The sequence below is a fragment of the Neocloeon triangulifer genome, unplaced genomic scaffold, assembly GCF_031216515.1.
Source record: "Neocloeon triangulifer isolate White Clay Creek 2 clone unplaced genomic scaffold, ASM3121651v1 ptg000001l, whole genome shotgun sequence".
In the NCBI taxonomy this organism is placed as follows: Eukaryota; Metazoa; Arthropoda; class Insecta; order Ephemeroptera; family Baetidae; genus Neocloeon; species Neocloeon triangulifer.
In genome coordinates, this window is record NW_026775544.1 from 6,576,442 (window position 1) to 6,603,715 (window position 27,274).

The 27,274-nt window shown below is 36.3% G+C and overlaps 1 protein-coding gene across 17 annotated transcripts in view; it reads right to left on the bottom strand.

Moving 5' to 3' along the window:
- The window catches only part of LOC132205125 (calmodulin-binding transcription activator 1), a 242,176-nt gene that overhangs the window by 63,142 nt on the left and 151,760 nt on the right, over nucleotides 1–27,274 (bottom strand). For 14 of the 17 annotated variants that reach the window (XR_009442678.1, XR_009442675.1, XM_059634025.1 and 11 more), the window contains one exon: nucleotides 26,754–26,847. Coding sequence is in view for 15 of the 17 variants with exons in the window: in XM_059634025.1 (XP_059490008.1) it covers nucleotides 26,754–26,847 (94 nt within the window). In the remaining 2 variants the exon portion in view is untranslated. The remainder of the gene's footprint in view (nucleotides 1–26,753; nucleotides 26,848–27,274) is intronic. The other 3 variants (XM_059634017.1, XM_059634127.1, XM_059634095.1) reach the window with 1 other exon arrangement.

Consider the following 27,274-nt stretch of genomic DNA (forward strand, 5'->3'; position numbering starts at 1 on the left):
GAACTGCGGCACGTGTGTTTTCGTCTGCCTGCGTACTCGTATAATTTATTGCCGCTTGAAAATGTCTGCCGGCAAACTTGAGCGCGGCTTTTTGCTTCTTGCACAAAGACCGAGTAATAACGAGCGACTTGGCGGTGATGGCTTAAGGTGATTATGTAAAATGAAATTAATTAATTCCGCCGGTGATGCAAAAAGTAGTCGCTTGCTCGCTCATCCGCCCTCAATCCATTTGCACGCGGGGTGCATACGTTTTAACACACCCAGCCAGTCAAAGATGAATTCAGGGCGGTTGTTTGTTCCTCCTGCAGACGGAGAGGCAGGATTAAATGAAAAGTTTGGCTTCGTGTTATAGCTGCCGAACAAGCTGAACCGCATTATTATTTATAAACTTGAGTGTTGGGTCGATTAACCAACTTCTGTGAACGAACTGAATTGAAACTCTTTTCGGTTTTGGCATGGACAGCCATGAAAATTCTACACATTGTACGTCTTAATTGTTAGGGCTATTCATGTCAATAGAATTCGTAGAATATGTGACACGCTAGACACGCTATGCATTCTTTTTATCACTTTCATAATTCTGTCTATTTCATAAAATAATTTTACTAGGAACATTCTGATTGTTTCACTGAGAAAAAGTTTCATCACTTCGAGGCTCCTGGTGCTACTAAAATTGAGCCCAGTTAACAAAGAGCGAAATCGTGTTCGAATTGAAAAATAAATTTATTTTAAATGAAACTTTCTTGGACTTTTGGGGGAAAGTGATTTTTTCGTCATCGTTTTTTATAAAATCCTATAAAAAATAGATTGTCCAGTTTAATTTACTTTGCAACCAACAATGCACTACATAAGTCACCTTTGCGAGGCTGCAAATTTACTGATACGTGCGTCGGAAAAAGTGCAATAATTCGGTGGAAATTTATGGAAAATTAAAAATATCGCGCGGCCGAGCTTATGGTGGGCGAGAGAGCTGCTAGATCTCAATCTGGGCGTTCGTAAATCACTCGGAGGAGAGCAGTCGGCGGTGCTATTTATTTCAGGCCGCACCTCATCCACACCCAAAGCAACGGCGGCGGCAGCGGCAGCGGCGGCGGCACAGGAATATGAATTATTGCTCGAGTGCGCGCGCGGCTTTTCCACTTTTTTGCTCCGGCTGCCGAGAAATGTAGATCAAAAGTCACATCAATCAGCGGAGAGCTGCACGGCTTTCGGCTACAACATAATAATAATAATCACTCTGGCACTCAAGCGAGCTCTTCTCATCCTCGCTACCTACTTGAGCTCGCTCGCTACTTCTATCCATATTATCTGCCCTTTTACATATATAGAGACCAACCACCCTATGTACGCTAGCTGCTTTCATATATATACATGTGCACGCTGAAACAAAGTAGTGTAGCTCATGCATGCATATACTGGAGCGCATGCATGCAAGTATAAACAGAAAATATATCATTCACAAGCCGCCGTCATAATGCACACATACATAACTCTCTTGTGATTTTTATCTCTCAAAAGAGAATGGATGCTTTCCAGTCAAAACGCCACCCTCCTTTCTCAGGTCACCACAAAATTTCTTATATCTTCAAAGCTATAATCATATCATTGTAAAACAAAAAAAAAATAGCTTGAATTTGATAATGGGCGAGGATTAAATTTATAATGATCGTAATATTTTTATAGGAAAGCAAAAAATGAATATTGTGAAAAGGTTTGAAGATGATAAACCCAAACTCCATTAGTGCCAAAAATTGCACTGTTTGAAGTTAATTTTTTTTTAATACTATATGGGCAGCAATTGCCTTTGTCTTAAATCAATAAACACAATTTTCAACTATATGCTCAGGCTACGTAAAATACATGGTTTTATTGCATAATATTTGTATTCCAGATAGAATAGGCAATCATTTGTATTATAATAATTGTGTTTGAGACTATTTCAGGCGATACTTTTTATAAAAGCAATTTTTTAAACACGTGATTTCACTTAAAATTTCACATATAATCTCCTAATAGGTGAGAATAGGTTGTTATTTACTCAAATAGGTGCAAGTTTCATGTTTTAATTAATCATTTTTGTAGCTGCAAACAGCAAGGAAAAAAATTATATTTTTTGTCCAGAGCTCGTATTAGCACCGTCGGTCGGCCCCTCTCAATTCCGCTCTCCATCAGTGCGGAAATATGCAAATTCGTCCCCAATTCATCACGGCGCCTTGTTTTTCGGCATGTGTCAAAAATTTTCGCCAGTGCGAATGCGTTTGGCCAAGTGCTTCAAATTTTCCATTCCGAACTCGCGCCGCCTGCTGTCGCTGCGCTGCATGGGGAATTTGCATAGGAAAATATTTAAAATGCTGTCGTCTGCGTAATTGCGTTTGAATATGCAGCATCCTCGGGGAAATGTGTGTGCGTTTTTTTAATATTCACGGCACGCATCTCTTTCTCTCTCTCTCGCTTCTCACGCTATTCTGATTTCGTCGCAGCAGAGGAATGAGAGGGAAAACCAGATGTAAAAAAGGTTTTCGTTATGTTGAACTTTGAACGCCCATTAACCTTTTTCTGTTGCTGATTAAAATGTTTTAATTTTTGTTTTATGTATTAACCTAATTTTAAATTCCATGAAATCATTGATTAACTTTTATTTTGTTGTCTGTTGTCTTTCAATTATCTAACAACAAAGGCTAAGCTAAAAGTTTGCTGCTTAAAAATTTTTTGCAGACTATAATTATGACTGAATTTATATTTAAATTTTATGGTGTGTTAAAACTGTGAATAATTTCCATATTTATAATTTAATGTATGTTTATTAAATTTAAAAATTAGTGATAACTGATAAACTAAAGCCTATAATTTGAGGTTTTTAAATATTTTTATTTTTCTCAAGCTCCTTAATTTCTTGCTTAAATTTCTCTGTTCACTTTTAAATTGATCTCAAGCCTTTTCTGCACCCACAAATCGACCCGGAAACTGACCCTGACAAAATCATCTTGCGCGCTCCTCTCAAGTCTTTACGCAGTCTCGGACGGCTACGGTTCGTCATGCTCGAAAATTTGAATTTTCTCGCCAGAGACCTTATTTGAAATTCAAGCAAAATAAAAGAAAAGCAGACGTCGTCTGCCAACGCTGGTTATGCTGCTCTCATGAAATTCTAATTCACAATAATTTCGGGCGCTGAATTAATTTCAGCCCGTTTGCTTTTTACTTCAGTAGGGATAGGCTCGTCACCAGCTAGGCCTTTATTCGCTGCAGCTCTCTCGGTGTGGAATAATAATAATAACAGTGAGGCACACACTCTCTTGCTCTCCGGTGGCAGCGGATGGAGAGGGCGTATTATAATATCAACTGCTTAGCGTCTGATGACAAGACGAGGTCTAATTGGCTCTCCAGAGAGAATCGTTTCCTTGGCCTCTTCACATACATACATATACCCCAGTCAGAAGAGAGGGGCCTCTCTCTCTCTTTCAACAAAGCCAGTTTGAAAGAGAAAGGAGATGGGCAGGAATGAGAATTTTGTCAACTTATTTGGAAATTGACTTGATGTTGAGCTTTAAAATAGTCGGTTACTGGCAAATTGTAATTTTTAATTATTCAGTTTACCCAAACATAGATTTGTATCATCGAGAACTCTTAAAGATATAAAAAAATTTTCAAAATTGATTGTAGAGATTACCAAATGGCAATAATATGTATCTGCTGCCTACGAGAATGTAAGCTTTTTGATGCATAATCACATGATAAATAATTATTATTTTTATTAAATGAGCAATAACTATTTTTATCAAATGTGTGTTTAATATTATTATTATTTATTCTACTCTAGTAATAAAAAAATGAATTTGGAAAACTGAGCAGAAAGGGTATCACAACTAGCAGAGGTCTGCTAAAACGCCCAACATCAAAAGATATTGTAAAATTATGTTTTTTTTATTATTTTTATTTTTATTTTTTTATTTTATTAACAAATTCCAAAATCATCCTGGTACTCTGTGGCTACAAGAAACTTTTTGAAAATGCTCAACTTTTTCATATTTACAGTTTCCACCAAATTTCTTTATATTTTGATCCACTATTGAAAAATTAAAATTTAAATAATAGGGGGTAGCATAAAAAAATTTAACCAGGCTTAACATCGTTGAAAACATAAAATAAATATCCAGTCATAAAGAATAAAAAATGTTTGAAAATAAAATTCTATTATAATTTTGCTATAATTTAAAACGATGTTTGCCAACTCTAGAATGATTGATTTTTTCACAACTATGTTTCTGATCTCCGGAGAGGGGCCTCTTCTTTCATGAATATCCTATTTATTGATTCCCAGCGTGAGGGCTAAAGAAGCGCGTGAGAAACAAAAATATTTGCTCTGTATCGCCGACGGTCATCTCAGATTTACGGCCTGGATAGAAGAAGAGAAGGTTTTCTCCTCTGTTTTTTTTATTGTTTCTTGCACCGATTTCCGCTGATTACAGCCCTAATGGCGCGCATCCTACCGGCCAATAAAAAATTCAACCCCCAGCGGGACCAACGCAAGAGATACTTGTTCTCTTTTCTTTCTTTCTTCTCCGTGGAGGAGCAGAGGCACTAAATTTCGCGCGGCGCCGTCTCTCGCATGCCGGAATTAAACTTCAAATGGTGAATTGCAAATTTTCCCTCCATCCCTCTCACTCACTTTTGCAGCCCCGTGTGCGTGGCAAATAATAAAAGTGAATTGAATTTTTGTCTGAGCGCGCGCCGCGTCGTGGCGGAGAAGTTTCTGGGGCGAATTAGAGGGTTGGAAACGTTTATCTTCGCCCTTGACTGCTGAGTTATTCAGGTTGTTACCACGCGCGCTGAATTTGTCTTGATGAATTTTATACAAGCGGTGAATTTCAACAGTTCTTTCATTCTCTCTACTGATCCTGATCCTCTTATTGTCATAAAATAATGTTAAATGTCTCTAAATACTTTATTTTACTAAACCGTAAACAAACACAAAATAAAAACAGCAATTTTTGGCTTGATTCATCTCTAGCAATTTCTTAATTTTATATAAGTTAGATTGAGATTGAATTATACAATTAAACCAATTGAAGTGGATCCCTAATTTGTAATGAATCGCCCGAATTGGGTAATCTTAATTGTGGTTTATAATCCTTATTTAATTTCAAGATACGAGGTTTTACTATATATCATAATTATATATCATACAGCTTAATGATTGTTTTTAGGTAGAAAGGCAACAATATTTATGTCTAACATTAATTAAAAATTATTTATTATGTTGCTCTTAAATTTAACTTTCATAGCAATTCCAACACCGAAAAAGGAGTTTATTTTTTATAAAGAAAATTCATAATAACTCTTTTTATAAAAAAAAAAATAGCATTAAAACACAAATATTTTTAATTAATTTTAAAGTAAAACTGTATTAAGTTTATTTCTATGTTTATGTAAACTTGTAAACATAATAATACAAAATATGTACGTAACTACAGGATATACATTTGGGTGAAAAAGTCAAAATTGAATTTTTTTCATTTTGAACGAAAGAGGATCATCTCCATCAAGAGTAATCGACGTCATTTCCACATTATTGACTCGAGAGGAGGAAAAATTCGCACATCTCCGTGCAAATTGGTGTCAATTTCGCGTCAAGCGAGCGATATTATTTCTCAATTGCGAGCGAGCGGTGCGCCTTATCTCTATGGGAATGATAGGCGAGCGCGCGAAATTCGACTTTAATAAATCGTCTCGAACTCTCGTGAGGGTGTCGGGTCTTTTATTATTTGAAAGATCGGCGGGTCGGGCGGGTCGGTTGGGAAATGCCTGGCTGATATTGCGAATGCAAGTCACACCTCCGCTCACCCACACACAGCCGGGCACTTTGTCTCACGCTAGACTTGCCCCTTTCTTTCTTTCTTTGTCCTGCCTTTCTTTGCCCGGCGAAAATAAAAATAGCGGTAGCCCAGGGAAAGGAAAGTTGACCACACGGCTGCAATTGCTCCACCGACCATGTACCTTTGTGACAGAAAGAGAGAGACAAGACCAAGATTATTGCCCGTCCTGCATGCGGCCGGCGCGCAATGAGAAATTGAATCGTGCCAGTCTCTAGAGCAATCCTCTCTCACTCCCTATTTTTTCTTATAATATTTCGACTGACATTTTGAAATTTAGATATCATTTCTCGGATGCATGATATTTCACATCCTCTTTCCAAGTAATGGTGCACACGCTTTGGTATATTTAAATAACGATCGGTGCACACGAGAATCAGATTGAAAAAAAAAATCAAAATGCATTATGGATGTCTTTGTATTCCCTCCACCGAAAAAAAAAATGGAATTCTGAATTCTGTAAAAATAAAAGATGCTCCTCAGAACGCAATACAAAAATATTTTAATATTTTTTAAATTAAATGATTCTTAAGGTACTTGTTATTTTAATTATTTATACATTATTATGATATTTATGTTAGAAATATTTTTTTTTATTTTGAAAATAGAATCATCTTTAAACGATGTTTTAAAACGTGTGAAATTGTTTAGTAATAATATTAATAAATCAACTAGGAATGGTACATTATTTTTTATCCATTGTCTACAGTGAAAATATTGCTTGAAATATGTTTGACAAGCTGAAATAGTTGAATCTTCATTTTCAATAAAATGCATTTTATACCGAGTCGAGCTAAAGTGATTGTGTCCGCGTGCAAAGATTGAAGGAGTTTTCCGTCGGATGGCAGGTGTGGGAAAATCAGGTTGGATCACGCATGAAATGCATCATCAGAACTTGCTTTTCTCGTGTTGCAACGGTCTGCCGTGCACGTGTGCGTTTTACTACCCGTTTCTCTTGAAAGAATATTTTAATATAAAAATCTCGAAAATTGTCATGCGATGTTTTGCGTCGGCGGGGGAGGACTCATAAATCGCCGCCATGCATATACATGCGCGATATCTCGCCATAAATTTCCCCGGGTGAAATATTCCCAGAGACAAAAATATGAAACTGGGCGTCATTTTAAAGTAGAGAGTGAAATTTACTGTTGGCCATAAGATGTATTTTTTTTCCAAGAGAGCAGAGCTTATTGACAAAACAATCGTCGTTTTTTATCAACGCGGCAATTCTCTGACATGCGATGAAATAATAAAAAGTAATTATCTCTCGGCTTTATTATTTCGTCTAGACTTTATTAACAATTTTGAGCGATAATTCGGTCTCTGCGCGAGAGAGATGATGGCATACACGAGACGAACGCAGCCAATGACAACTGAGACTTTACGACCCGGCAGCAACAAAGGCGCGTTTAATGGCAGCGCGCGACTCTTTGCAGCAGGAAGTGATTTCCACTCTGGAGAAAGCGTTGCAGCCACACTACAGAGCGACGCCGGAGAAAAATTATGCAAATTCGGAAAGCGTCGTAAAGCGTAAAGCGGGGATTGCGATCGGCCGTGATTATCTTTCTTAGCCCCAAGTTTTACAACGCAATTTATGTTCTGAAACGGAGAGGCCCCGCGGCTAATCGTAAGGATGTGTTATTCATTCTATTCTGATCAACTGAGAATTTATTCCACCCAGATGAGAAATAGCAAAAATCTCTTACAATGGAGAAAAGAAGTTGCTTCTTTTTACTTATTTCCAAAATTTGTTTTCATAATGGATCGTTGGGAATCGTGTCATTCTGGTTTAAAAAATTAAAACTAAACAATTGCTTTTATCAGATCTTTGGCATTATGTTGATACTCCTTTATCGACTTTTAAAAAAAAATTTTAATAACAAATTGCTACAAAATTTTCATTGTTTGCCAAAAATTAGTAAAAATTTTAGAATATGGAAGAATTATGATTTTTTGTAAATTTAATTCACTTCAAAACCTCCTATAAAATAATAAACCAAATAAATTTTAGAACAAAATTTTCCAGTTCCAAAGCTTCATTTTTGTTTTAAAACTTTACGTTTTAGATTTAAGAGGATTTTACAAACTACCTTTTGAATGAAGGAAACATGTGTGAAAAATGACGTTTTTCAGAGCCTAATTTCAATGAAAATGAAAAAAAAATATTACCGATGGAAATAAATGTACTGAAAGTCAAAAAATGCGTCTAATAAATTAGTTTTATTCTTTGTATTTTGCAAAACTGAGCAAAAAAAATTTAAAATGTAAGTGAATTCAATTAATTTAAATTAGGAAACTCTTTCAAAATTAGGTTTATTAAAATTTAGCTGATTATGAGTGAATGACCATGAAGAACTTATAAAGTACCCTAAAAAATCAAGAAAAAGTCAGCTTGTCGGGATTACTGACTTTTTATGTCAATTTGAAAAGATTTTTTATTGGTTTTTGTTGGTTTAATTAGGTTGGCGAGTCACGTTTTGCTGAAAGGACGCAAGGTTAAATTCTACGGTAAATAAAAATCATGCATAAATTTAGCACTGGCAGAGAGGGTGGGCGTTTTAAATCAATTAAATTTATTGCCTCGCACGCGGCGCATTCGTGCCGAGTTGTTAACTGCTCTTGACGACGACGAGAGACGTATACGGAACACAGAGAGAGAGCACAAACTCACGGTGTAACAACAACTACTCCGTACAAGAAATTAATTGAAAACTTCCACGGCGAAATTTTTTATTGACTCGGTGGCAAGCAAGAAGAAATTGCGTGGCGCCGCCGCAATAAAAAGTAGTTTAATATGCCCGCGCAAGAAAATTAATATTCATAACAAATTTTGTTTTACAACCGTGCATAAAGACCACAAAGGAGAGCGCAAGCGTTTCATAATACTCAAAGCAAAAAAGTTAATGTGTCATAAACAGTATGGCGCTTTTTGGCCGCGAAGAATGAGTAAGAGGGGAAATAATATTATATATAAAAAAGGGAGAGAGACAACTTTTGCCTGGCGTTTTGTTGCTTTTCTTTTGTGCAGCCGGAGGGAAGCTGCGAGTCTCTCTCTCTCTCGGGCAACTTTCCTTTGCTTGTTAGCGCCTAATGAGCACAACTCCACCCTATTTAGCCACCCGCAGAGCATTCATGTGTGTGCGGCGCGTGCAGAAAAAGCGGCCGAGACGAGTCCTATTATTACACTGACGTGTCACCAACCACATGCACATCCAGCCGGATGTGGCCCTGCCTGCCAGCAGAGAGGATTGTTTGGTCCGCCTGCCTTTTGCTCGGCACCACACTTTCCGCTGATTAAAATTGGCTCTCGCTTTAGCAAACCCGACGATTGCTTTTTCCGCTTCTGGGGTGGAAAAGGGGGTTGACACCCACTGTCTTTCAGAGGGGACCATCCGGTTTGATGGAGTGCAAATTTTTATATGCAAACATTTGGGAATTAGTTACGAAAATTGACGAATTGCACCCCCTGATAGTTACTTTTGTCTCAAAAATACAAGTTTTAATTTAGTTTTTAACTAAATTGAAATGCGTTTCAATTTATTTGATCAAAAAATCTTTAAAAATCCAACACGAGAAATCAGGTACAGCATTTGGGTTTTTCCAAGTAATTTGAATGCGTTATAGAAATGATATTATTATAATATTAAATTATCCCTTTTTAACGAAAGTATTTTGATAATTCATCAAAATCTTATTTTCAAATCTGAAAAAAATTAAATATTACCAAGATTTGTTTGAGAATATTATAAATTACTACTCATTTGTGTAAAAAGAAAAAATAAATGAAAAACATAAATAACTAGGCAATCCGCCGAACAGGTGTGTTGCACCAGCTGCCTACCCGCGCCTGTACCTTGCCTTCCAAAAACAAGCAAAATAGCAACGTGGTAACGTGGTGTGGGATGAAAAATTAATTCTTAATTTTATGGTGTCGTTCCGAGTCATTTTTGCCTCCACTTCTTGTTCCGGCAAAGTGGCAGGGAACATATCGTCGGCTACGCGGCCAAATGGCCGATCTGGTAATTACCCCTGTGGGGAAAATGGCTAGTGGCCACTTTCCCCGTTGGGGAAAATGGCAGATGAGCCTTTTTTTAAATTTTACAGGAGAAGCAAAAAACTGATTATCTGCTCTAATTTTCTATGTTCAGATTTCAAAATTTGAACCAAAGTTCAGCATGTTATTGCAGATAATTTGGTAGACTTAATTTTCTTTTAAACCTTAATATACCACTGTTGTAAGAAATTTAAAGGGAATTAATTCCACACTGAAAGAGTAAAACGTACAATACAATCGAAATCAAACCACTTATGCAATTATTTCCTGCTTTTCTTTGTTCAATTTAACTTGATAATAATATTTTATTTTATATTAATTCATCGTATTTTACAATATTTTTATTATTTTATTTTATTTCAATTAATTTAAATTTTATTCTTTTATTTGAACAATAGTAAACAATTTTGGCATTAAAAGCATTTTTTTCTTATTTCACATGACCCGGCGTCACTTCTAATTATAATCTCATGAATAGTTTTACTAATACTTACTATAAATTGCAATAATTAGTAAAGTAAAATCTAGCTCGGATACAACATTAAGCTTCTGGTTGCATGTTAAATATTTTAATAATAAAATCTATATTTTACTATCTATTTGATTTTAAAATTATATCTATTTTAAAGAATTTTTTGCATTATCATGCAAAATGCATGAAAAAGCTGTCACTTTGGAATACAATATTGACGAAACTACAGCTTATTCTGATATTTTACTTCTTAATTTATGTTAGGTATTTTATTAAATTTATTAAAATTTTATTTTTATATTTTTTTTATTTTCGATATTTTCATTATTTTTAACATTTATTGCATTTAAAACAATTTTGGCATTATTCAGCAAGCGGGAATGCTGTGGATCTTGGTATAGGGGGCGTGGCACTGCCTTACTTTTGCTCCCCTAACTCGCGATAGTGAGACATCTACTGAGAAAGTTGATACTTTTATGGTTATTTCTGATGCAGATTTGTACACTGAATGCATTGGAACAATAAAAAAAATTTGTCCGGAAATGCTCATCTGCCATTTTCCCCAACGGGGAAAGTGGCCACTAGCCATTTTCCCCACAGGGGTATTTACCAGATCGGCCATTTGGCCGCGTAGCCGACGATATGTAAATTGCTCGGCCCATAAATTTAGATCCCATGCTGTAATATGTAAACAGTGGCGCTCCTTTTTTATGTGTGTGAGTGCACACGTGTCATAAAATAGTGAAATAAAATCTAGGGAATAATAAAGATAAAAAAGAGGTGGTCTTTCTTTCTTGTTGTATATGTATTCAAACACACGTTGGCTGCACAACAAAGAAAGAAAATCAGCAAGCCGAATTCCTGTCTACTCATTTATGCCAAAAGTTTGCCGCTCCTTACGAAAAACATAACGGCTCGCTTTGTATGCGTACGTACATGAATGTATGAAAATCAATACGGCAAAAAAGGAGAGAGTCGCCTAATAACATTAGGGCCGCACAAAAAGCCTTGTAATGCATCAGCTTTCGCTGCTGGATAGAAATATTAATCAGCATTTTTTGCTTCTAGATATGGAAGTTTTTGCAGTACTCTCGAGCCAACATTGTATAGTCTCTCTCGATATTTTATGTCTTGCTGTGTTTTATAACTGACGGCGGCGGCGGCTTTGGCCGGGAATAAGTAAAACACCAAAGAGCCACTCACTGCCGGCGGCCAGATCAAATTATACATATATCCTCTCGTTGTTAAATCAGATTAAATTGAATTCCAATCCACTCGACGGCGACCGCCGCCAGTCAGCAACATTTCAACAGTAATAAAATAGCAAGCCAGCGTGCTCATAATTCATTGCCAGCATAAAATTCCATTAGAAACAATGATTATTATTGTCTGTCATGATACTTACTGAATGAGTTCTGAACCATTTTGAGTGGCAAATGTTTATTATTTATTTCTTGTACTTTAAGTTTGGAAGGAAAAAAACAGCGCGGGAAATTTTTGTTTAAACAAACCATCAATTATTGATTAATTGATAAGATGAGCTTCAATATAAAAAGTTAATGCATAAGTTACTAATATTTTACCCTTCATTAAAATTAATTTTAAATGTATAGATTTGAGTTTGACGATAATTGTAAGTTGATTGGCCACCTTTAGATAATTTTTTAGAAATAAAAAATAATCCTGAAATTTTTTATCAATAACAGAAAAAGTTGTAGAATAGAATGTTATAATCTTTTATTTTTAAATTTAGCTATGGTATTCAAAATTTTTTCTAATTTTTATTTTATTCAAAATTCACTAATCATTAAACTTTGCTATATTCCAAATTTTTTTTATGTTTTATTACAGTTGCAAATAGTTTCCATTCACAACTCGTTTCAGCTCCAATTTTTCCGACGATAATAAATTTTATTTTTCCAGGCTTTTGTGGTGATGGAATTTCCCTCCTTTAAACAATGGCAGCAAGGCAATTGAGGGGAAACATTTTGCTTCGCGCTCAAATGATTCAGCAAATCTCTGGACAGGGCCAATTTGGCTGTTCATTTTTAATGCATTACAGGGCGGATCGATTTATTTTGATTACATTTGGCCGAGCCAGCCAGGCCCATGTGCGGCGGGCAGAGCATCTCAACCGCACGGCGCGCGTATAAAAGTAGCAGCGAGAGCGAGTCTAACTTAATTTGGTGTACTTGGTGAAACGCCTTTATCTTCCTGCTGGCCACGTTCATTTTCTCTCCGGTTCACCCTTTGCTCACCTACACCCCTTCCAACCATTAGTGAAATGAAAAAAGCCGGCGGAGAGGAGAGCGGAAAAGGAGGAGAACCGTCGTGACTGGCTCATTTCGCGCGAGCAGCCTTATTTTACACCTTTCTACTATGTACACACTCACGGCGTGCATACCAGAAGTTGGAAAAAGACGCTCATTAAAATTGTGATGTTGTTGCTGTACTATTTCACTCGCGGTCTAATGTTCCTTTTTCTCTCTCGCTCTACTCGGAATAATTTAACGCTTAGCCAGTCAACTAATTATAACTAATTTCAGTTTGGCTTAATTACACCCACGTACACTGTTTGTATTTTGTTTAGCCGGAAGGGCGAAATTTATTGCGTAATTAGCACCTGCTGAGGGGAAAAGGATGTAAGGTTCTTGCCCTCCACTTCTCTATGACGTAAATTACAAACAAAACAAGAATTACACGCCTCGTTCCAATCCCTTTGATCTTTTTTTTTTTTCGTGGAAATGGTTTTTTTAGTTTTACATACAAATAACTTTGTTTGAGTACATAAAAATTATAATTTGAAATTCAAAATGAGAAGGAAAAAAATTCCAAAACACTTCCTCGCACTTCTCTTTCAAAAAAATTCAATCATTTTATTTTCACCGCGTGAAGTTTGTGTGGCTAATTAACAAATCAATTGAAGAATGTAATGAACAAACACTAAGCCTAAGAGAGACTGCAAAAATCAAAATTAACTACATGATACCGCCAGAACATATTATACAAAAAAATTGTAAAAAGTAATGCAGAATTACTAAAAAAATTAATTTTACATAATTTAAATGAAATTTTAAATGCAATAAAGTGAAACCAGCATTTTTATAGATATGTAATAATAAATGTTGAAAAAAAGGAAAAATTTTAACACAAAATATATATAAAAAAAAAGTATATAACTTAAATGAAAGTTACAATTCAACAGAATTTTTCACAGAAATAACCTCGCGCAAAATATAGCTCCTGTCTCGCGCTTTCCGCTCAAATTAACTTTCGGATTTGGCCGTCGCGCAGCAGCAATCAGAGTGAATAATCTTATCGCTTAATTTGCGGTATCTCCCGTTTATTTTTCGCTGCTTTTGAGGTCAAGCGAGCTAGGCTGCTGTTCTCAAACTACAATATCAGAGAGGAGACGTGCATGTCTTCTTCATCCTCTCTCCAACTAACTTTTCTGGCTCTATATTATCAGCAGACTTGTGGTAACTGACATCTCTAGGGGCCGCGGTCGTCCTCTTTGCTCTTTCTCTCTCGTTTAATAAAAATACCACTCCAAGAGGCAATAACACTCAGGCGTATTATCCGTTTCTAATTTTCTCTGTTGCACACCACAATACATAATAACATTCCAATTTTATTTTGTTGCACCTCTGCATGCAGTTTCCATAAATTTTTAGAACACACTTGAATATTGTGAGCAATTTTGGCCAAATTGGGGCGCAACTCAATCAATTTTTATCGTTGCTGGAAAAAAACAATTTCACAAAAAAAGCTTTAATTTTTTTTCCATTTTTGGAAATTTCAAATTAAATTTTAAACCCTGGAGTGATTGCTGCGAATAAAATGTGCTTTGATTTGATATCAAACGAAGTGATCGAGTGGAGATAAGTTGTTATTATTCGAGTGGTGGAATAAAAAATAAAAAAAACTGTGGGTGTATGTTTGATGGATATCACACGTGACGAATTCCCAGCTGCTACCCAATCAGTCTGATACTGGCAGACTGCAAAAGAGCCGCCTAAACTATAATTCCGTCGCCTGAGGGAGCGTCATCATCGGTCTGCCTCTCTACAGCCCCTCTGATTGCCACGCCTGCTTTTTTTAAATCCACTTTCACTCTGGGCACGCAGACTGCTCAGCTTTAACGCTGCTGGCTGAGAGGCAGATTTCGTTCGCTCTCCGCTTGCTTGCTCGTCTGCTGCTGGCCACATATATATTTTTCGTACATCGATCAATATTTGTTTTGAAATTGTGCCGAAAGCGGCTCAAAGTGTGTTTAGGGAGATCTTGGTCAATGGAAAAGCATTAGGGGAGAAATGTAATAAATGAAAGAGTTATTTTATCTTTTAGGGAGGGAAAATTTTGATATTCATCTAATGTAGGCTTATCTCAGATATAAAATGTAGAAGAAAAATCGATCCCATTTATAAACTTGAATACTATAATAACGCGATTTGGAAAAAATCAAAAATAATTTTTTTCAAAACATTTGAATATTTTCCAAATTTTTAATTAACATCGAGTTTTAAACGCAGTAAAAAGGTATTTATTTGATATCAAACGTCTCTAGAAGTTTCATTGTCAGATACTGTGACTATTTATATAGGATGAGGAAGAAAAAAATAGTAATAATAAAAAAGTTAAATTGTAAATCAATCGATATCATCTTAAGAAAATATTTTATGTTGCAACATGCTTTAAATGCATACGCTACACTGAAAATTGAGGCTTAACAGCAATTGTAGATGGAAAATTAATTGAGGAATTATTGTATTTACATTTATCTAATAACAAATTAATATTATCTTGTGTTGAGTCATGACTCATGAGTATCAATTTTTTACACGAAATTTTTAATTATAATTTTGAAATATGTTTCAAGCTGGTTTTAAAAATGTTATTATAAAAGTTAAAAATTATCGTAATCCAAACATATGAAGAAAAAATTAAAAATATTAGATATAAAATATAAAATATTTTATTGTCATTTCGAGAGAAATAATTTAAAAGTATGTCAATTAATTTTACTTCTATTTTTCATACACTAGTTTTATGTTCTCTGGAATACTGAACCAACAAAACCTCATCAAACGGTGATGTTACTAAATTATTTTTATTTTTAAAAGTTGACGACCTCTCAGGTGGTCCCTGGTGCGCGTTTTCTCCTTCACCTTACTTGGCCAAATCCCAATGCAATATTCAATTTTCCGGCGAGCGAGAGAGATCAAGCCGGTGTGCGAGATATGTATAATGTATGATTGCACTGAGGCGTCTAGTTGGGGCGAGCGAGCGAGGAGTGCAAACGACAGCGGAATCGCGCGCGGATGCTTTTTGAGAGCATGCAAATGAGCAGTTCTCTATTTTGGTAGTGCCGTCACGGAAAGCCTAAAATACCTGCGCGCATTCACATTTTTGCCCGAAATCCGCTTTTGCCATCGACGCAGAATGGATCTTTGATTGAATTATTAATAGAATAGGCACTCGGTAGGCGGCAACTCGATTTCGCGGTTCGAAAACCGAATTCCTCGCACGATTCAATTTTCACCGGGCCGAAATGTTTTTCTCAGCGACATATATGGCCGAATTTGTGTGGGGACGACAAAAATCTAGCACCTAGGGGTTTATTTGAAAAATCGAAATTATTCAAACATTCCAAACTGAGTAGAAAAGTTTCATAACAAATATTTATTAAAGAATGAAAAATCCATAAAAATTTTATCAGTTTATTGGAAAATGAAATTGTTTATGTACTTAAAATTAAAAAAATGAAACCCTGAAGCGTGAGATATAAAAAGTAAAACTGATTAAAGCATAATTTTCTAATGATAAATTATGGAGAGAACTAATGACTGCCTTAGCAATCTATAAAGTATTAGCCAGTGTTGGCAAGAAATATTAATTTTTGGATCTCATCGATAATAGTTTCATTCTACACGTGAGAAAGATTCCAATGAATTACGATTTTTAACATAAAATTTAAGATTTTTTTTGTAAATTACCAATATTTATTTAATTTTCAGCAGTTCATAACATCAAAATATAATTTTTTTCAGCGGCTCAAACAAAACAAATTATACCATGATTGAATTTTTGCCCACTGGCATGTTTTCGTCGCTTTTTATTTTTTACGAGTTTTCCAAGCGACCTCTGGCGCACGGGGGTGGTCCAGAGGATGAAAGTGTGTGTGTACTTTTGTTTTGTGTGTTTGTTTGCATTCTCAGAGGGATTGAATGGGTTGCTATATGCATGTCTGAATAGGCAGTAATTTCATTATATTTGTGTGTTTGCATCATATTACACGCGAGAGCACCTGCTGCAGCCGAGAGCTACTGGGGTGAGAGCGGCGGAATAATGTGGTACAATATCTGCCACTGGCGCTGCAATACAATTTGTCCGAAATGGCAAAATAACACTAGCAGCAAACACACATAAGTAGTAAAACTAGCTGCTGCAAATATAAAATAGGCGATGTAAAATTCGCTCGATTTACCCTCAAGCGCTGATGGCACACTCCTTCCCTTTTCTTTTTGCTCTTCCTCCATTCCTTTCTCTTCTCTTTTTTTTTGCAAAACGAGCGACGCCTGCCTCCTTTTTTTGTTCTCCGCGTTCCGAGCAAGCCGAGCGCAAAACAAATAGGAAAAAAACTGAAAAATGCCAGCAACGTGGGTGAACTTTGTAATTCGGGCGGCGGCGGCGGCGGAGCAAAGTTTCACAACATTTTATTGTTTGTAAATAAAAGCGGTTGTGCCGCACGAAGCGAGCTCATTTTTCAGTGGCCCCTTAGCGATCGGCACAGAGTAAACTCGATCCGCGATGCCTGGCTGCATGCGAAATGATGTAAGAAAGAAGGAGAAAAAGTTTTAGATAACATATTACTCGTGTAGTTGCCCCATTTTCATACAAAATTTTTTTTTAAGCATAAAACAATTCTTTCTTATCCATCCTTAGAACTGATAGCTTCGCAGGGATTTTATTTGGAAATACACTTCATATCGCTCACTTATACGGATTTATCGTTCTATGATAAATGTAAATCTAGAACAAAAGGATAAGGTTTTTAAAATAAAATAATATCAAATCAACCAATTTCTTAATCAAGAATTAGGTTTTGTTTGAAGAAGTTGACACCCGAGGAGATGATCATATGGAAAATGATGGATAATGAAGAAAATCGGGCTTCTCCTCGTCGAAAAAAATTATTTTTATTAATTGTTTTGTTTTTGAATAAAAACAATTTTTTTGCAACGAGGACAAGCCCGATTTTCTTCATTTTCCAAGAATTAGGTATTAAAAGAAACGAAAGGAATATGTACAATAAATAGCGTATGAAAAGTTCCTCTCTTTCTATTAAAAAAAATCCATATTATCAAATAATGCAATGTGATGTTGATTATAATTAAATATTAGTATCCAGAATTCATTCCGCAGGTCAAATGTGAGCTCTTTTGAGAGACTGAAAGCGTTAAGGTCAATCACTGTCAGTGGAAATTGCAATTAGTGCAATTTTTTTTAATCATATTTTTACAGTGAAAGAAAATAATCAAAAACAAGAATTTTATTTAAAAATATTTGACAAGATATATTAAAGTATAAGTAAATTGTGACCCAATATAATTCATGCTTCATAAAAAAATAACGCAATGAAATGTAATATGTAAAATCACTTATTCAGAGCAATTTTCAGCTAATCTTATAATTTGCAATTTCTATTGAACCAATCTGGCTTTACCACTACTGGTGCACCGACCCGATTCAATTTCTCCCTGATGAATATTAAAGACATTAAAAAGGAGAACGAGAAAGAGAGCGACTCGGTCTGGGCCGAATTATAAATTCTCGGCACGAACTGATAATTTCGCAGTGAAAATCCAGTCGGCGGGGTGAATTAAAATTCATGGGGTGCGCTTTCAATTGCGACCAGAGTATTATGCAACGAATTTAATGCTCACGAGATAATAAAAACAACAAGGCCAATTGATCGCGATAAATCAAAGACCTGTCTAATTATTAATAAATCAAGGGAATAAAACTGCAGCGTGCGCGACAATCAAATGAGCGCCGCGTTTTCCGTGTCGTTTTGTTTATTCAATTGAATTGAATTTGTCCAACGGAAAGAGAGAGAGAGAGGGACAATTTACAAAACACCAGAGGCATAAATTTAATCACCACGGTCGCTTTTTATTATTTGATAACGAACGCGAGCCAAAATGATTAAATCACGTCGTCAAATTTAATTAAAATGCAAATTTCCTTTGATAAAAAGAAAGAAAGATCGCAAGAATAATAGCCGTTGTTTGTTCGTTTATAAGCTTGAAAGAGATTTATTCACTTTTCCGTATTTTCGGCTTCTTTATTCATTTATGCATTAGGCTCTCTTCCTTCTCATTACAGCATTCAAAGCAGCGGACTGCAATTATAACGGCGCGCCACCCACGCAGAGAGAATGGGCGACGAAATATAAAGAAAAATTCTCGGCGACAAAGAACGAGAGGAAACATTTATTTGTTCTCCCTTTTTCTTTCTTTTGGCTGAATGAAATTCGCGAAGCAATTATTAGGGCTTATTTGCCGCTGAACTTGGCGCTAATTGGAGGAATTCCTGCGCACAAAAGGACCGAGACGCACCGTGCGGATAAGGAAAAGTCTGATGAGCACTCCTTGGAATTTCCAGCACGGACGGAAATTGAGACTTGCTTGGCACCCAAAGAGAGATGCGCAAACTGCTTTGACAAAAAACCTTCAGATATTTATATACACACTTGCGAGTTTATGTTAATTGCATTTAATTGAAAAAAAGTATGTAGCTAAAAATTTCAATATTATTTCAAATTTAAACTAAAAAATAATTATTGGATGCGCTTAAAATATTTTCAAATTTATTTTCGCTGTTAAATAAATATAATAAAAACACATTTATTCACGTTTTTACCGTGTTTGATGTATAATTATGTTTATAAAATGTATCACATAGTTTTAGAATATTTTTTTTTTTTTATTAATTCTGTTTGAGTTATAATAAATATTGTGGTCGTAATTGCGTGTTGTAAGGATATTGTATGTAACAGACTTTGCACATTTGTAAGTGGATTTTTTCGTAAATAATTGTGATCAATATTTATAGATAATTAATAAAAAATTAATTAGATATTCCTCTCTTAATGATCTTTGCTTTAATAAAGAATGAGATAACTAATTTTTATTACCAAAAACGTTGTTTGAAGTTTGTGTTTCACAATACAGATCACTCAAAATATTGTAGAGTAAAATGGAACACAAATTTCCATATTTTCAACCTTTCCCCAATACATGCTATAATATTTATTTGATATTTTATCAATCTTGATCTAAACTAAGCACAACAAAAATCATTTGTTTCTAAGCATTGAAATATTCAAATATCTCTCAAGTCAATATATATTCTTTTCAGATCTTAAAGAAAAAACTATCCAACCATTCATGTTTGTAAAAAAAAAACACTGCAACGTTTATAGGTAAAAATTGTAGATTAAATTAGGACACATTTTTAAATTGACGAAGCGCGTCTCTCTTTACTTATTGAAGTCACGAAAAGGAGCAAGGGGGGAAAATCAGCCGAATATTTTAAGCAGGCAGAGGAGTTGATTACGGTCAGAGTCATTTGGCCGCGACTGAAGAAGCGCGCCTGCCCTTATTGTTATTCAACACGTGTAATGCTTAAATTGTATTTTCGCTCTTGTCTCGAGACCTGCTTTTCTGCATCAAAACAAAGACAGGGTGCGCGCGCTTTACTAATAATTCCACGTTAGAATGTCAGCGGCGTATAAAAAAGCAAGTAGGATACACACACAGCAGTCGTCACGGGCGCCGGGGTAATTCATTTGCCTGGCTTTCCCTTTCCCTCCGTCGCCGCCGCCGCCGCCGAGTTATGACGACAATAATAATTCCCTTCCGCCTGACAAATATATACTTTTTGCTCTTTGTGTTTTGCTCTTCTCTCTCTCTCTCTCACTCCCGTGTGTGTGTGTGTGTGTTTTTTCCCAGCACCAGTCCAATTAATTAACAATGGAAGTTCGCGACACCGTAATGGCATATTAATTAGAGTAATTGCTGCTGCTTTTCTCTCTTCTCTTTCAATCTAATTAACGATATCCATTTCGCGAAATTGATTTCTCGTACCCTCTCAACAATTATTTGTTTCATTTGCGTTTTCGATCAAAAGCGAACTCATTGATTTTGACGTTGATTTTGTTCGCCTACTCCAATTTTGCTGTCGCGCGTGATAAGCTGCTTTGCTCCCTAAGAGAGCCGCTTAGTTCATTCTTTGAGTTTGGATGGGCATTCGCCAAAGCCCTTATTGCGATGGAGAGAATTTGGAATCGGCTTGATTCTATAAGGAAACTTAGGCTTGATTGTTGTTTTTAAATACAATTTATATTGTTTTAAGTACATTGTTGAGAGGAAAATATTTTTTTTATAAATCAATTTAAAATTGCAAATTATATTCTGGATTTATTTTGACACTCACTTTTCTCTGTTTTTGGCTCAACCTAGATTTTGCCACCGCAGTGTTGATTTTGTAGTAGGGCGGTGTGGAGCAGAAAGAAATGCCAGAGGGGGCAAAATCACACCGAGGTATATACGAGGGATGGAGTGTGTGTTATCATTTTGTGTGACATGCTGTGAGTTTGTTTTATGTCTGTGTCCAGGAGAGGTACTTGCTGCCGGGTCAAAGGCTTTAAATAAATTTAGTTGTTGTTGTTGCTACTGTGATGTCTATAAAAGAAGAATAGGCGAAGGAAGGGATGCATACGTAATAAAAAGCGGTGGCGGCGGAGGAGGTTAATAAAAATTTTTATTATCTTCCTCTCTCGCTATTTTTCCCGAAGCAGATATAAAAATAACAAAGCTGCACACACTAAAAGGCATCAGGTATATTACGCCTTTATGATGTAATCCAGGCATTAAATTAAAAATAAATTTTCGCGCACCCACAGGCAAGAAGTAGCACACCTGCCTAGCTGCCGCGACCCTTGCCCACCCGGGCAATAATTTTCATCGCGCCTCGGGTAATAAACCCCGCGCCCTATTTGTGGGGATCGCGCCCTATTAGCTATGCATGGAAATTCCTCACCGACAAGGGTTGAAATCGCATTCCAAAGTCAGCAGAGTGCATTTTACATCGAGTCAAGGATTATACTACAATGTACAGTGTGTCGTTTACATTAACAAATATTGTCATATAAAATTAAATAAATCAATAAACATGAGACGAAGAAAAATATCTCGTATTAACAATAAAAAAAGTACATTACTCTTTAAATATTTTAAAATTATGTTTAGCTAAACAAGCACTTTCTCAGTGAATGAAGGCAAAATTATCCGCTTGACGGGGTGCTCAATCGGCAAGATTGCATTAGAGCAAAATCAAGTTTGCAAGGGTCGCACACGCTCCTCACGCAGGTTGCTCGGCTCGAACATGCATTAGCGCGGCCCACAAAGTGGCTCGCTCGCTATCAAAGGGGCAAGTTTTGCCTTCTTGTATCGACCAAGCAGCTGGCGTGGTGGGTGGGTGGGCGGGCGGGCTGGCGGGGGTGGCAGGCAGAGAGAGGGTGGCTGCTGCTTTATTGTCGGCGGAGGTCGTTTGGAGCCAAACACTTGGGATATGTGAGCCAGCAGGCCAATATTGTTTCAAGTTTACTTCTTGCTCGGCTGGCTGGCTGCCTCGGATTGATGCAAAATAGCTGGGTCGGAATCTCGCCGGATATTTTCATCAGCGCGCGCGACTTTGAAGTCCTCGTCGCACTAATCGATGGCCAGGTATTTCGTCTGCGGCGGCTTCTTCAGGAATTTCGCTCCGATTGGAATGCGAGCCGCCGACGCTCCGCTCGTAAAAAGAGCGCGGCCTAATTTAATAAGTGGCCAAGAATTTTATTAGCTCGCTGAATTATTCAATATCTGATTCGATGTATATTTATTTATTTTTGAAAGTGCATTGGGTAAACATTCCCTCTGCCAACAAAATATAAATATTGGCAGTATTGGCACGCTTTTCCTGCACAGTTCTGCGCAGAATTGATAAGATTTTGGAATCAAGGCTAAAAATAATATACAGAAAATATTAATCAATTTACTTTAAAGAAACATTGGTGAAAATAATTGGAATATTATAAATGCATTGAACATCATTGAATTGTATAACATTTCTCATAAAAATACAAAACAGAAGCCACAGTTAAGGACCAATTTTATTTTATTCATGATTATGATAGAGGATTTTCTCAAAATTTATCATTACAAAAAAAAAAAAAACAATAATAATAACAAAATGTTTTCAGTGTTTCCAAAATTGAAATATTGCTTTTCCTTTTTTATTCCGTGTATCTTATATCAAACAGATCCATATAATGTATACTGATTTGTACTTCAAATATCCCAATAAAAATAATTATTGTGTTTGTGATATATAATGGGGGTCTTCTTGATAAATCTTAAATTTTTAGCAAAATCTAATTTAAAAAAAAAAAAATACGTTTCATAATTCTTATCAACTTAAAATGTTAACAAGTTGGGAAAATAAACAAGAATACTATAACCAGTAGAAAAATATGATTAAAAGATTTTGTATTTTTTCTTATTGTTAGCGGGGTTAAAATATAATTTTAGTTTGCATCCGAAATTCATTTAAAATAAATCAATTTCCCACCTCAAACGGCAGTTGTATTTCAATGTTGAATTTTGAGATGAAAATCAACTATAAACAGATTGAATGTTTTGATAAAAAAAAAAACTGGAATAGACTTGGCAAAGTTACTACACCCGACATCTATCAATTCATGCGTATCTTATCAAAATTTGTGCCTGAAGTTTTCGTGTGTTTCCTCATGAGATTATAAAGTCTTTTGTTTGACAAGGGAGAGAAACTTAGCTCGTGCGTGCTGCACTTCTCCTTTCCGAAAGAGAAAATCCGAGGGAACACTTTTCCTATTATCTCTTGAAAAATTCTTCTCCTTCGGCAACAGGAAAATTAAATTTGAAACTTTGTGCTGAGCAAAGTTTGAAAAATGTAGAGGGAGGCTGCGAGAGGACTTTGCACGCACGAATCTGGATACGTTCTGGGTGTTGCCGCTGCCGCCGCGTGTTTGACATGAAGGTAATTTGTAACCTGAATACCTAAAATATGAAGTTAAGCCTGTGAAAGCGATACACGAGCGTGTTTGCGTATCCATCCGTCCCTCGCGTACGTCGTCGTCGAGGGTGTGTCATATCAAATATAAAAGCAGGGAGGGACACACAAGTGACTGCATAATTCGCACACAACAGGCAACCAGAGAGAGCACACACATACAATATTGAGTTGCAATCTCGCTCTTCACTCTCTCCCTGCCGCCGCGTGTTTTCCTTTCCTTTTATGTCAAAACACTCGAGGCTGCTCGGTTTGCATTGCTGCCGGAATTCAGATTTCGTAGCCGCCGCCTGTGTGATTCCTTCCTGCCTTTCTACCCAGGCACACCCACGCACATTTGCACTCCAAAAGTGCAAATTATTTCCTCCGCACGTTCAAAAAGGGTCCTTCAAAGGATTCGAGTGGAGCACCGGACAAGAGAAAATAACACGGTGGACAAATTAAACTGTTCCACTGAAATAATTTGTTCAAAAAATTATTCTAATGGATTGTAAATGATTAGTAAATTGCAATACCAATGTATTGAAAAATCGCTGCATGATACACATTTTGGAATTTTTGTTTATATACGTTTTTTTTCCTTAATTTGTTGCAATCAGCTCAAAATAACTGGACTTTTTATTCAAATTTATTGAGATATATTGCTTTAATACAAAACTAAACTTGCTTGGTCTCAATTCCCAAGGGGTTAAATAATTCATTCCGTATTAATTACAGCAGAGCGCTATTATGCAGTAATTAATCGTGCGTATTTTGACCCGCGGATGATGCATCAAAAATTGATTGTCGGGGGTGCAGCGGCAGAGGCGTTGGTTACATAAATACTAGAGCGCAAACACTCTCCCCAACGTAAACAACAAATATAATTTGACGTCACGCCCAAAACAGCTCGATCCCTCTCCAGAGAGACTGAAAAAATAATCGATTTTCCATTTCCATTATTTAAAAGAGTGTGATTTTTCGGTGGAAATCACAGAAAAATTCCGAATTAATGCGTCCCGGCGCTGATAAATTATGGATGAGATATTCGGTGCCGTTTTTAATTAACTGCAATAATGACTGCAAAAAATAACACATTCGAAATATTTCCCCGGCGAGCGTGTGTATTCCCCTGGCAAAAAACCGCAAAAATATCAACTGCTGCGGTCATAAATGTAGCGTCATCATCATCATCATATTTAGTTGAGCCTCCCCCAGCTTGTTTTGTATAAATTAATGAGAAATTTTTGAGCAGCAGCGTGTGTCCCCTTTTGAAAAGGCAGCAAAAAAGATGCGCGCTCCAGTCTAAAACGTTTTCGCTGTATGTATATTAAAGAGCATCACTCTGTAATTAGCCAGCCACGTATGTGTCTGTAATATAGTTGAATTAACGGTTGGCAACTCCACACAGCCTGCTCAAAAATGTATTATGCGCTCGCGGCGCAAAATGCCGTCAACACAAAACTGGAGCGCGTGTGTCTCTTTTCTAAGTGCTCGCGCTCTGTTTGTTGTTGTTTTAACTCCACGTGAAAATATGCAAATAATTCCGACACGAAAAATAAACACGACACAATTGCCCGGCGGAAAAATGCGTGAAATTTTATAATTTTCAATTGTGGCACGCACGCAACCATGCGAATTGTTCCCTTTTTAATTTTAAAATTCGGACGCGTGTCCTGGAATTCCGAATTCTGCAGTAATTCTCTTGTGTAGCTATAATTGGTGTTGAAAAAATTTAAACCGAGCCTAACCTTGTTGATAAAATGAAAAAAAAAATAAAGAAAACATGAGAAGAATCAATGAAAAGTGACAAAAAATTATGAAAATTTGTTCATTATATCAATAAGCAATATTTTGTAAATGTATGTTTAATGCTCTTCTTCATTTTTTCTTTCAACGAGCCGGTTTTAATTTGTCTTGTGAAATCCACCGAGGACTGTCAACTCTTAGCTTAAACTACAGTGTTGTTGCTTTCAATATTCGCAAAATTCGTCGTCAACACTTGGTGCGAATAAATATTCATCAACTGTTTTCAAGTTGGAGCAGAGAAACGCTCGCAGCCATTTGTACCGAGAGCTTTGAAGCGTTCCTTCGTTTGTCGGTCGGTGCGCTGGAAAAGCAGCTTCGTCTACTAATGAGGAATGTAAATTCGCAGCCGCGAAACAAAAGAGTAACTAACTGTGTGCATTCGCCAGCCAGTAGTGATAATAATTCACGCCGAGCAGCGGCCGTTTTTCGTCGTAATCATCTTGTAAGTTGCACTTCACTGGAATAGTGTATGTATATTTTGCCTAAAAGATGCAACACTTTTTGCTACCATGCAAAGTTCGCGCGTCCCTTCCCGCCACTTCGAAAGGCCGCCGCTAGTTCCATTCACGCAATGTATAAGCGCTCGCCTCTGATTGGGTGCTATTTCCCCCTCCACCGATTCAAACGTGGGATGCGCGAAGCTTGCTACCATGCATAATATAAAAAATGTAAAAATTTTCACTGTAATTAAAATAGTTTGTTGCATCTGTATCAGTTTCAAATTTTAAAATGATGCTTATGATTTTAAATAAAATATTTAAAATTTTTCAAATGAGTGATCCATTTTCACAAAATAGGTTAAACAATTGTTACTTAAGTAATACAATTATTTACAATAAAAAGATATGAGAAATAAAAACTTTGTGATCAAAAACGTCGATTTTTTTAATATTCATAATCAGCTGATAATCAGTTCTCTGCTACCTGATATGATACTGAAATCCCTCTATAAAAGATCTTCTTTTCTTCATGTAAGATTTTGATTTCTGTCCTGCTGATTTAATAAATTTATTGCGATAAAAATATTTAAAAACATCTTTATCTGTAAAATATATCATAAAGACCAAAATGCAAACATTATCTAAATAATTATAAGAATAAAAATTTTCATACAGCAGTTTAAAATAAAAAATTAACCGAAACTTTTTGTGACGAATTGGTAATAAAATAGTAAAAAAATCAGAATTAAAATAGAAATTCCTAACTTTATAACGCTAGCTGTCTATGTTTCATCTTGACGATGTGCATGTTTTATAGGTATTTTTGCGCGGTTGATCTCGGTGTGACAAGGTCAAAGAGCTTGCGAAGGTCGCGCGCGCGACACGAGATGTGATGCAAGCTCATTACTCAGGATTTGCCGTAAGAAGGCTGATGTTGCGAGAATTTAGAGACTCGGCGGGCTTTCACTCACCTCATTGGTATTCCAGCGGTGCCTCTGCGTCGGGAAGTGGTCCGCCTTAGGTAGGCTCTCTAGGTTTTCAGGCAGCTTGATCGGTTCGCCATCTGGAACACAATTTACACAGCAATGAGCTCTGTTGTTCAAAAATAATTAAATTTCCTCTCGTCGATGCAAATTCAAATGATATTGGGAGAGCTGGAAGAGCTGATCTAATTTTAGTCAGAAGGAAAAAAAGGGTCGAAGACGAGTGGAATTCCAAGAACGGAAAATTAGGTCGGAGAAATAGTTTGAATGCGAAATTCTCCGGCGTCATTTCCATCTGCCAATGAATTTATTTTTATTTGATCCGAAAGCAAAATATTGTTTTCTGAAGGAGAAAAGTTATTTAAAAGTAATCGCGGAAATGCAAGAAAATCTGATGTTTTTTGTATGTCAGCACGTTGCCGAGGCACTTGATATAAATTGCTTTTCTTGCCGTTTCATTTAAACTTGTCACAGAAAGAGAACTGCCGCCGCCACGAGAAGGGCACAAT